Source organism: Nyctereutes procyonoides, unplaced genomic scaffold, assembly GCF_905146905.1.
Source record: "Nyctereutes procyonoides isolate TBG_1078 unplaced genomic scaffold, NYPRO_anot_genome, whole genome shotgun sequence".
Classification (NCBI taxonomy): Eukaryota; Metazoa; Chordata; class Mammalia; order Carnivora; family Canidae; genus Nyctereutes; species Nyctereutes procyonoides.
In genome coordinates this window covers 24,464,365-24,476,978 of record NW_026575049.1, presented here as the reverse complement: position 1 = coordinate 24,476,978, position 12,614 = coordinate 24,464,365, and the positions used below count along the sequence as shown (strand labels likewise).

General features: G+C 40.1%; 1 protein-coding gene across 1 annotated transcript in view; it reads left to right on the top strand.

The window, feature by feature from the left end:
* Positions 1–12,614, top strand: part of MEI1 (meiotic double-stranded break formation protein 1) — a 74,789-nt gene that overhangs the window by 30,536 nt on the left and 31,639 nt on the right. Inside the window, exons 18-19 of the mRNA XM_055328365.1 lie at positions 1,539–1,707; positions 8,228–8,375. Of these exons, the coding sequence (XP_055184340.1) occupies positions 1,539–1,707; positions 8,228–8,375 (317 nt within the window). The remainder of the gene's footprint in view (positions 1–1,538; positions 1,708–8,227; positions 8,376–12,614) is intronic.

The following is a 12,614-nucleotide window of genomic DNA, read 5'->3' as shown; positions in this document are numbered from 1 at the left end:
CCTCTCTTCCTCTTTCTTTTTTTCCTGACACTGTGCAGAGAGAGACAGAAGCCTACGTGAATATTTTCATTCCTTCCAACATGGCTTGGCTCCTAGTTCCCACACTATAGCATCCACTCCTCTCTGCGTGATGTCCTGCTCTCTGCCTGTTCAGGTGTGGTCTGGCCTGCAGAGAGACGAGCACAACTACTTCTGCCATGGTTGCTGCTTAAGATATCGTTGGCAGCCACTGCATAGCACCTCTTGTGCTCACCTTGCTAGTCTCACTGCTGCTGACATCGCCCTCTCTTTTGGGAACAGGACACATATTTGCCACATATCTGCCTTGTCAAATCTGAGTGCCAGGAAGAACAGCAGACCTTACTTATATTTGCAGCCTGCTTCTTTCTTTTATATATCAGGAGAACCGGTGGGTGGATATGTGAAACTCAAGAATATTAGTTTCATTTTGATGATAATGATCATAGTGTGCTTTGGTGAAGAAATCACTAAACTTAGAATTTAGGAGATCTGACCTGGCTCTGCTATTAGATTGCTGTGCGACATTCTCCATCCTCAGTTGGCCGTAAGTCCACTGTACTGGTAGGACAGATTTCACTTGACCTCTCACTTGGCTTCCTGCTTTTGGTCTTTCATCCTCCAACCGATCTCCATCCACTGGTGGAAAGATCTATCCCGAAACCAAGTCTTATCATCCTAACACCCTGGCCTTCAGCTGTGGTCCCCAAACATCAGTCTGTGGGGCACTGTGATGAAGGTTCCTCTGATCTGTGGTAAAATGTGGAAAATAAGGGTAATATAGTGAATTTTCTATAAAGTTGACTTTATTGAAAGTTTAAACTCTGAAGTCTTCCTTTCTTTTCTGAAACAGAGGTTTCATAGGAAATGTATTCTTAGGATAAAATCTAAATTCTTCACTCAGCATTCAAACAACAAATAATGTCACATAGTTCTGCAACTCCTGAGACTCCATATCTATTCATCACTGGTTCCGTCAGCCTGAACTCCTTTCTGCGCCCTAAACGTGTCCTCTTATGCCTCTGGGCCTTTCAGCACCTTGCTTCCTGTGCCCAGGATTCTCTGCTCTCACTTTTTTTGCCTGTTTTCTGCTTACCGTTCACAGTCCCCTCCTTTTGGAGCTTGTCCTCTGAGCCCCAGGTAATACAAGTCACACCCTCCTCCACGCTTGAACAGGGTACTTGCTCACACATGTCCTTTAACCATCTCATTATGTCTTTTCTCAGCCACCAGCTCCTGGAGATAGGGCCTATGTGTCACAGCCTGGCCTAGAGGAGCCACTCAGGGAACATTTGTCAGTGAATGAATGAAGGATTGTATCCATGTTCTTTCACATGTTACCTTTCATTCCTCCTGATAGACTGAAGGGTGCATAAAGGAAGCAGAAACTCTGATTTCCCTTTATCTTGCATGTACCCTGCTACCCTTTGCAGTACTCTTCATATAGTAGATACTCATATGCTGATTATCTGCTTTCCTGTGTTGTCTGTGTGGCTTTCTCTTGCTTCTTTCTTCCCCAGAACTCTCTGTGGTATCCACATTCCTACAACATGGGCTACCCCACATAAGCAGCAGGAACCCTGAAAGCCTTGCCTTCTTATCAGATCGCCAGTATATGGAGAAAACTGCTCGCCAGAGACAGTACTGCATCTTGCTCCTCTTCTACTTGGCCTACATCCACGAGGATAGGTCAGTATTCCATGCCAGTGGCTGGCAATGCATCTTAGGACTCTCATCTGTAGCCCAGTTTAGTTCAATAAATATTCACGGAGACATCTGCTCCAAACCTGGTGCTGAGCACTGGGGACACGGATAAGTGAGAAATGGGTTGTATTCCTGAGGGGCTCACATGTTGGAGGAGGGTTAAGGAAGCTAGGTAATCACGGTGTTGAAAGCAGAGGCCTAGAATGCTAATGAAGTTTTTTTAGTATGCTTAAAAGGTATTGTTTGTGCATAGAAAAAAAATTAGTGGTTTACTTTGGTTTTAAGAATTACTATATAGGGGCAGCTGGGTGGCTCAGTTGGTTAAGAGTTTGCCTTCAGCTCTGGTCATGATCCCAGAGTCCTGGGATCAAGCCCCGTGGGCTCCCTGCTCAGTGGGGAACCTGCTTCTCCTATTCCTTGTGTCCCTCCTCTCCCTGGTGCTTGTGCACATGCTTTCTCTGTCTCTCAATTAAAATATTTAAAAAGAATTACTACACAGGGGTGTCTTAGTCAGTTGTCTGCCTTCGACTCAGGTCCTGATTCTGGGGTCCTGGGATCAGGCCCCATGTTGAGCCCCCTGCTCAGCAGGGAGTCTGCTTCTCCCCCATACTCCTAGCTCATGCACTCTATCTCTCTCTCCAATAAATAAATAAAATCTTAAAAAAAAGAATTACTATACAGTTTAAGGGGCTCCTGGGTGGTACATTCTGACTCTTGGTTTTGGCTCAGGTCATGATCTCAGGGTCCTGAAATTGAGCCCCACCTCGGTCCCTGCTCTGGGCATTAAGCCTGCTTACGATTTTCTTTCTCCCTCTCCCTTTGCTCCTCCCCCCCCTTAAAAAAAAAGAATTACTGTACAATTTATCAAAATTTTAAAATCAAAGCTTAAAAATGTTTTTTTTGAGCTAGAATTCCTATAACATAAAATTAATATTAAAGCTAACAGTTCAGTGGCATTTAGTATATTCACAGCATTATGTAACCACCACCTCTCTCTAGTTCCAAAACATTTCCATCACTCCAGAGTAAAATCTCATACCTATTAAGCATTCACTCCTTGTTCCTCCTTCTGCTTAGCTTCTAGGAACAACAATCTATGATCTGTCTCTATGGATTTACCTATTCTGAATATTTCTTATAGATGGATTATACAGTACATGACTTTTTGTGTCTGGCTTCTTCCACTTAGCATAATATATTTGAGACTCATTCAGTTAGCATAATATTTGTAGCACATATCAGTACTTCATTCTTTTGCATGTAGCTTATGTAGATTTGCAGCATCATATGTTAGAGACTATTCTTTCCTGCACTGAATTGTCTTGGCACCCTCATTGAAAATCACTTGACCCATGTGATTCTTTTTTTTAATTGAGATATAATTGACATATAACATTAATTTCAAGTGTACAACATAATGATTTCGACATTTGTATATATTGCAAAATGATCACAGTAAGTTCAGTTAGCATCCATCACCACGTGTAGTTGCAAATTTTTTTCCTGGTGTTGAGAAGTTTTAAGATTTGTTATCTTAGCAACTTCTTTATTTATTTATTTTTAGATTTTATTTATTTGAGAAAGAGAGAGAAAGCACAAGCAGGGGGTAGGGAGGAGGGGAAAGGAAGGGGAGGGAGGGGCCAAGGGAGAGGGAGGTGAGGGAGAGGAGGGGGAGAGGGAGAGGGACAGGCAGACTCCCTGCTGAGCAGGGAGCTTTGTGCAGGCTTGATCCCAGATGACCCAAGCCAAAGGCAGATGGTTAACCGCCTGAGCCACCCAGGTGCCCAGCAACTTTCAAATATACAGTGCAGTATTATCAACTGTAATCACCATGCTGTCCATTACATTCCCAAGGTCTCTTTATTTTATAACAGGAAGTTTGTACCCTTCACCCATTTTGCCCACTTTCAACTCTCATCGCTAACAGCCACAACAGCCACCAATCTGTTCTTTGTATCTATGAGTTCAGTTTTTTGTTTCATTTTTTTTAAGATACCAAATATAAGTAAGATCATACAGTTATTTTTTTCTCCCTTTCACTTATTTCACTTAGCCTAATGTCCCAAGGTCAATCCATGTTGTTTTAAATGGCAGGATTCCCTTTTTTTTAATGGTTGAATAGCATTCCATTGTGTGTGTATATGTAGGACATTTTCTTAATCTACTCATCCACCAGTGGACACTTAGGTTTTTTTTTCCATGGCCGTAGTAAATGGTGCTGCAGTGAAAATGGGGGTGTAGATATCTTCCTGAGTTCAGATAAATACCCAAAAGTAAAATTGCTGGATCATATGATAGACTATTTTTAATTTTTTGAGGTAACTCCATTCTCTTTTCCATAGTGACTGCACCAATTTTACATTCCCACCAGCAGTGCTCATGTATTCCCTTTTCTCCTTGCCAACACTTGTTTTTTGTCTCTTTGATAATTGCCATTTAACAGATATTAAGTGATAACTCATTGCGGTTTTGATTTACGTTTCCTTGCTGATTAGTGATGTTGAGCATCTTTTCTTGTACCTGTTTGTCACCTGCATGTCTTCTTTGGAAAAATGTCTATTTAGATCCTCTGCCCATTTTTACATTGGACTTATTTTTAATTTTTTAAATAAAGTTGTATGAGTTCTTTATGTGTTTGAATATTATTTTTTTATCAGATATTATGATTTGCAGAGATTTTTCTCCCATTGAATAGATTGCCTTTTCATTTTGTTGTTCCTTTGCTTTGCAGAAGCTTTTTAGTTTGAAATTGTCCTATTTGGGGCACCTGGGTGGCTCAGCTTGGGTCATAATCCCAGGGTCTTGGGGTCGAGCCCTATGTCAGGCTCCCTGCTCAGTGGGGAGTCTGCTTCTCCCTCTCCCTCTGCCCCTTCCCCCCACTCATGTTCTGTCTCACTCACTCTGCTCTCTCTCTCAAATAAATGAATAAATAAATCTTAAAAAAATGCAATAGTCCCCCATTTATTTTTGCTTTCAGTATAGGATCCAAAAAAAATCATCCCAAAGACTGATGTCAAGCAGCTTACTACTGCCTGTGTTTTCTTTTAGAAGTTTTATGGTTGCAGGTCTTACATTCATGTCTTTAATTCACATTGAGTCAATTTTTGTGTATGGTATAAGAGATTGGACCACTTTTTTTTTTCCATGTGGCGTGCAATTTTCCTTATACCGTTTATTGAAGAGACTATGCTTTCTTTCCCCATTGTATATTCTTGGCTCCTTTGTTGTAAATTAATTGACTCTATATGCATGGGATTATTTCTGGGCTGTATGTTTATCCCATTGGTCTATGTGTCTGTTTTATGCCAATAACATACTCTTTTGATTACTGACCATGTGATTCTTAGAATGTTTTTTCTTAAAAATCATGTAAATATTCTAGTAAAATAGTTGGGTATAAAGTTAAAATAAAGTACATTTCTTTTTTAAAAAATATTTTATTTATTTATTCATGAGAGACAGAGAGAGAGAGAGAGAGAGAGAAAGAGAGAGAGGCAGAGACACAGGCAGAGGGAGAAGCAGGCTCTATGCAGGGAGCCTGACATGGGACTCCATCCTGGGTCTCCACAATCAGGCCCTGGGCTGAAGGTGGCGCTAAACTGCTGAGCCACCTGGGCTGTCCATAATGTACATTTCCATACACCTGCTAGAGTTAACTACTGTTATGTACCCTGTATGAACTTGTCTGTGTATCAGCAAACAAACATATGCTTCTTTTTTTCCAATATACAGAATGGGATATTATATAAGGTCTTCAACTTGTCTTTTAATCTAGCAATTTATCTTGGAGATCTTTTCATATTAGTGTTTGTATTAATAGATCTACCTCATACTTTTAGTAGCTGTATAATATTTATATTATACCTATCATTTATTTTATTTTTATTTCTTAAATAAGCATTTTATTTTGGAGTAATTATAGATTTATAGGAAAGTTGCAAAGAATAGAGAATTCTTCACTAATTTTCTCCTAATGTTAACACGACTATGGTACTAAGACATCAACCTTGGTACACTGGCATTTTTTCCTTTTTTTTATTGTTGTAAAATACACAAACATAAAATTTATATCTTAACCATTATTAGTGTACTGTTCAGGAGTACTAAGTACATTAATATTGTTGAGCTACCATCACCACTATTCATCTCCAGAATTCTTTTCATCTTGCAAAACTAAAATTCTGTACTGGTTAGATAACTCTACATTTCTCCTTCCCAGCCAACAGCAACCACTATTCTACTTTCTGTTCCAATGATTTTCACTATTCTAAGCACTTCATATAAGTAGAATCATGCCGTATATATATCTTTTTGTGACTGGCTTATTTCACTTAACATAGTGTCCTCAAGATTCATCCATGCTATAACACGTTAGAATTTCCTTCCTTTTTATGCTAAATAATGCTCCATTGTATGTATATACCACATTTTGCTTATAGATTTGTCCATCGACAGACACGTGGACAGCTTCCACCTTTTGGCTATTGTAAACAATACTGCTGTGAACATGGGTATGCAAATACCTCTTTGAGACCCTGTTTTCAATTCTGGGTATATACCCAGATTGTTGGATAATCTGGTAGTTCTATTTTTAATTTTTTGAGGAAATGGCATGCTCTTTTTCACAGCAGCTGTACTGTTTTACATTCCTGCTAATGCTGTACAAGGGTTCCAATTTCTTTTCTTTTTTTTTAAAGATTTTATTTATTTATTCATAGGCACAGAGAGAGGGGCAGAGACACAGACAGAGGGAGAAGCAGCCTCTATGCGGAGAGCCTGATGTGGGACTTGATCCCGGGTCTCCAGGATCACACCCCAGGCTGCAGGCATTGCCAAACTGTTGCGCCACCGGGGCTGCCCGGGTTCCAATTTCTCTACATACTCACCAATGCTTGTTATCTTCTGCTTTTTAACAGTGGCCATCCTAATGGGTGTGAGGTTATTATCTCATATTTTGATTTGCATTTCTCTAGTGATTAGTGATGTTAAATACCTTTCCCTATGCTTATTGGACATTTGTATGTCTTCTTTGGAGAAATATCTATTCAAGTCCTTTGCCCATTTTTGAATCACCAAGTTTTGTTGTTACAGAGTTTTAGGAGTCCTCTATTATTCTGAATATTAATCCCTTATTAGATATGTGATTTGCAAATATTTTCTCCCATTCTCTGAGCTGCCTTTTCACTCTGTTGATGGCATTTTTTGATACCCAGAGGTTGAAAACTATCAATTTGTCTATTTTTTTGTGGTTGTTGTCTATGCCTTTCGTGTCATATCCAAGAAAATCATTGCCAAATCTGGTGTTGCAAAGCTTTTGCTTTATGTTTTCTTCTAAGAGTTATATAGTTTTAGGCCTGGACCCATTTGGGGAATATTTTTCTTTAAATATTTTATTTATTTATTCATGAAAGACACAGAGAGAGGCAGAGACAGGCAGAGGGAGAAGCAGGCTAACCATGGGGAGCCTGATGCAGGATTCAATCCCAGGACCCTGGTATCATGCCCTGAACTGAAGGCAGACACTCAACCACTGAGCCACCCAGGCGTCCCGGGGAATATTTTTTTTTAATATTTTTTTCTTTATTTATTTATGATAGTCACACACAGAGAGAGAGAGAGAGAGAGAGAGAGAGAGAGAGAGAGAGGCAGAGACACAGGCAGAGGGAGAAGCAGGCTCCATGCACCGGGAGCCCGACGTGGGATTCGATCCCAGGTCTCCAGGATCGCGCCCTGGGCCAAAGGCAGGCACCAAACCACTGCGCCACCCAGGGATCCCCGGAATATTTTTTATATCATGTTAGGTGAGGGTACGGTGTCTTTCTTTTGCATGTCCAGTTTTGCCAGGACCATTTGTTGAAAAGCTTGTCTTTTCCCCCATTGAGTGGTTTTGGCATTCTTGTTCAATTTCACTAGTTTTCCCTCTACTGTCCCTTTTCTGTTCCAGGACATTATGGTTATTTAGTATTACCCATTTTAAAATATTTAATTTTTTTAGAACTTAATTCAATAGGTAGTGAAGTGATGGTGGAAAATTCAAAAGGTATAATAGGGTATATGCCTCTTTTATTTCACCAAAAAAAGTCAGTCTCCTTCTCACCCCCATTTCCCTTGCACATACAAGCATAGATGTATCCCTTTCCCAGAAAGTAGCCCATTGAACACATCAATGTTTAACGATAAAGAGTAGTGGATTGGTGGCCAAAAAAAGGGACTCCTAAACCCCAGAAGTAGCATTCTTCTCTTTAACAGTGCTAGTCCAGTCAGCAGACCCTTCACCTCCTAGTTACTAGTGTGGAGTCTCTGGCCCCTTACAAGGCCTTGTGCAAAGCATAGAACCATGTGCTGTGTGTGTATGACAATGTTTTGTAAGTATATGTAGCATGCTGTGTGCAAAGGTGTCATTGGGTTGTGGACATGCTGGGGCAGAGGACAGAAGGCAGCAGGAAGATGTGGCAAGGCAGGACAGCCATTTCTGTCTTTTTCACTCACTCTACTTGGTTGACAGGTTTGTCTCAGAGGCAGAATTATTTGTGGCTGTGCAAAGCTTCCTCCTGTCTCTGCGGGACCAGGGTGAGCGCCCTCCACTGGTGGTCTTCAGAGCCTCCATCTATCTGGTTTCACTCTGTCAGGACAAAGACAGAGCACTAGATGAGGTATGCACCAAAATGGTTGGGACTCTTCCTCCTCCCTCTATACCCTTTATATCATGGGTCCTTGAGAGACCATGGTGGCACATATATAGAGAGAGATAGGAAGAGAGGGAGAAGGAGTCTTGGTGGAATGGGGAGGGAGCGGGGGCTGACCTGTTCAGAGCTTATGTAATTTAGCTAATTCTCTCAATAGTCCTGAGAGGAAGATTATTATTTCCATTTTTTACAGGTAAGAAAATGAAGACTTGGGTTAAAGTAACTTTCTCTAGATCACACAATTAATTGATGGGGGAGCCAGGACTCCAATTCAGATTTGACCAACTCCCAAGGTTCTTTTCTTAGAAGCACCACCTCTGGTTTGAAAAGGAAGAGAAAAGTGTGAGCTATATATTTCTATAAACAGTTTATCAAAGTGGGTGATCACGTGATCTTGGAGCACTTTGATAGTGGTTGTTTTCTCTTTCCAGATTCTTTATAAATTCTTATGGATCAAGGACTATATCTGATTCATCACTAAGTCTTTTGCCTCTTTCATTAAATATTGCTTCTACTCCTTAGATATGGAACTTCAGCCTCAACCTAAAGATACTCTTTCTTCACTGACTGAATTTTTCCTTTTTGTAAAAGGTTTTCAAAAATTTTATTTAACCTCTACACCCAACCTGGGGCTCAGACATGACCCTGAGGTCAAGAGTCACACGCTCCTCCATCTGAGCCAACCAAGCACCCCATAATTCTGCCTCTTTTTGATTACTGTTGAGGCAAAAATGATGTAACTAGACCTGGTTTAATTTGAATGGAAGCAGAAAGTTGTAGTTGAAGTGCATGAGTTTTCAATAAAGTAGACCTAGATATAAATATCCCATTATATCTTTTTTTGTGACATTTAAAGCCATTGGTGATCATTGCCTACTATTAATTCATTAGGGGTTGCAAAATAATACTATCTTAATTCTGTAATTTAGTCTTTGTTTATTAACTGGGATAGTTGCATAAAAAGAAGCTTTCTTTATCAACTATTCAGTTACTCAGAATGGTAGATTGTATAGGAAGCATAGGTTGAATATTTGAGTCTTTCCTTTTAATTACAGTTTTTTACAAAAAAGGAATTGGTTGTCTAGAATTCCCTAAGGGGAGCAAAGAGATTTTTTTAGTGTCATTATGAACTCATGGATTTAAAAATATTTGGCATGTTTCAATCTACTGTAGTTATTATCCTTTTGTTATCCTATCTTCAGTCAGTGGGAGCCATTCAGGGTAGCTCCTGAGTCCTTGACATAACCCTCATAGTCTTTGGCAGAATTTGGGTTTTCTACTCTGATTAAGATGCCTTAAGCTTATATATGCTTCCTGCTCTCCCATTTGCTTTTGAACCTACCCCAGTTAGGCTTTCACCCCTACCACATCTGTCACCAGTAACAGATACTTGAGTAAAGCCAGTAACCAATATTTAGTCATTGCCTTACTTGACTTGTCAACAATGTTTGTTTGTTTGTTTGTTTCTTTTTTAAAACATTGCCTTTATTTGGCATCTAGAATGCTGTGTACTCCTGATTTTCCTCCGACCTCTCTGGCAGTTCTATCTTAGTGTTTTTTGCTGATTTTCTCTTATCTTTGGGACCTCTAAGTGTTGTAGTGCCCCAGGGCTCAGTCTTTGATGCTCTGCTTTTCTCTCTAAATTTATTTCTTTGCTAATCTCATATAGTCCCATGGTTTGATTCATGGCTGAATTAAAAAAGATGACTCTGACTGCTAGGACAATAGACCAAAAGGGTACAAGGTGGAAGTGTAGAAACCAGTTAGGAGGCTACAGCAATAATCTGGACAAGAGATAGTAGAGGAGGTGATGAAGAGCTTTATCCTCTGGATAGAGAGAATCTCTTGATGGATCAGTGTGAACTATAAGAATAAGAGAGAATAAAAGGATATATATTTTAAATATTTATTCTTGAGAGACACCGGGAGGGAGAGAGAGAGAGGCAGAGACACAGGCAGAGGGAGAAGCAGGCTTCATGCAGGGAGCCTGACTTGGGATTCGATCCCAGATCTCCAGGATGAGCCCCTGGGCTGAAGGCGGCACTAAACCGCTGAGCCACCCAAGCTCGCCTGAAAGGATATTTCCAAAGATTTTTGGTTCTGATGGAGGCTGAAGAATTGTATTGAAATAGTAGAGAGAATGAGCTGGAAAGATAGTGGAGTGGTGGTAAAGTGGGATACTTGAGTTAGGATTATTGAGGAACATCAGTTCTTGGTAATGGCGGGACCTAGGGGCATGACTGGCTGAGGCAAATAGAAGCGATTAGAAGGGAGAAGAGAATTTAGAGGCCATGTTTCAGGAACTAGGGAGGTGGGAGCAAAAATAGCCTCAGCTTGAGAGATTGTAGGCAAAACAGGTTTCTGGAAGAGGATCAAAGCAACAAGGTGAAGGGAACATTCAAAGAAGAGGCAGAGGACAAGGAATTTGCTGATAACTGTGAGTGACTTCTAGAGGGCACTGTGAAAGGGTTTTGGGAGCTAGGAATGAGTGGGAGATGGGAACAGAAGAGGGCATGTTTTGAGCCATATGGGATCATCTAGAAGTTCTGGACTTTCTGAGGTGATTAATGTAAACGGGAGAAAAGGATAGGATTGGAATAGTCCTGACAGTTTCAAGACTAATAATGATGGTAAGATTGGATTTGGGAGGCTTCTTTACATATCTACCAGTGGTGGTGTGGAAACTAAAGGAGTTCATGGAGCTCCAGGCTTTCCCTCTAGGGTTGAATCCATAAATGATATATAATATTATTTTGCATGCTTAAAAATTATATATAAATATATAAATGGGGGGATCCCTGGGTGGCACAGGGGTTTAGTGCCTGCCTTTGGCCTGGGGCGCGATCCTGGAGTTCCAGGATTGAGTCCCACGTCGGGCTCCCGGTGCATGGAGCCTGCTTCTCCCTCTGCCTGTGTCTCTGCCTCTCTCTCTCTGTGTGACTATCATAAATAAATAAAAATTTAAAAAAAATAAATATATAAATGGTAATACATCATCACAGCTTGATTTTTTAACCAATTTTACTTTTTTATCTTTATGTATTATTCATTCAGGATTTTTTATTATAGTAAAACACACAAACAAGATTTATCATCTTATCGATTTTTAGCGTATAGTTCAGTGGCATTAAGTACATTAATATTGGGTAACTACTACCACCATTCATGTCCAGAACTCTTTTCATCCTGCAAAACTGAAACTCTATACCCATTAAATAATAACTCCCCAATGTGGATTGACCACTTACTTGCCAGGTGCCATGTGGGCTCTTGTCAGGATTAGGGTGAATCAAACATGTTCCCTGCCCTCAAGGAGCATCAATTTGGCAGGAGAGACCAAAAGAGTCTCTGTAGGAAGGCAATAACAGCAATGAATGCTCTCCTGGAGCTGGAGGACTAGTCAAGAGGTATGAAAACACACAGAGAAAGATATTGTATCTGATTATGGCATCAGGAGAGGCTTCATTGAGGAGAGAATTAAGATACAGAAGTAGGAAGTTTTCTATTCTATCCCTTCAAGGGAGAAAGTCTAGTCTAGTCTAATCTAGTATGCCTTAGCTAAGTCATATAAGAGACAGAGTGGAGAGAAGCTGGAAAGGTAGATTTAAGTCTTTAACATGCTCAAAAATAAATTTAAGAAAACAATTCCAAGGTGCCTGGGTGGCTCAGATGGTTACGCATCTGCCTGAGCTCTGATCCTAGGGTTCTAGGATCAAGCTCCACATCAGGCTCCCTGCTCTGTGGGGAGTCTGCTTCTCCCTTTCCTTGTGCCCACTCCAGTCCCCACTCCTGCTCTCTCTCTCTGTCTTACTCTCTCGGTCTCCCCTCTCCTTTCAAATAAATAAAACCTTAAAAAAAAAGAAAATTCCATTTGTAATAGCATCAAGAAATAAAATACATTAGAATAAATTTAACAGAAGAAGTACATTTCTGATCATTGAACATTGTAAAACATCATTAAAAGAAATTAAAGAAGACCTAAACAAATAGAAAGACATCCTATGTTCATGAGTCAGAAGACCATAACCAGTTAAAAGATAAAAAAAAATTCTAGGATATAATGTACAACATACTGACTATAGTTAACAATTCTATTTTACATATTTGGGAATCACTGGGCGAGTAGAGCTTAAATGTTTTAATCACAAGGAAAAAGATTTTGTAACTGTATGAGGTGATGGATGTTAGCCATACGTGTGATCATTT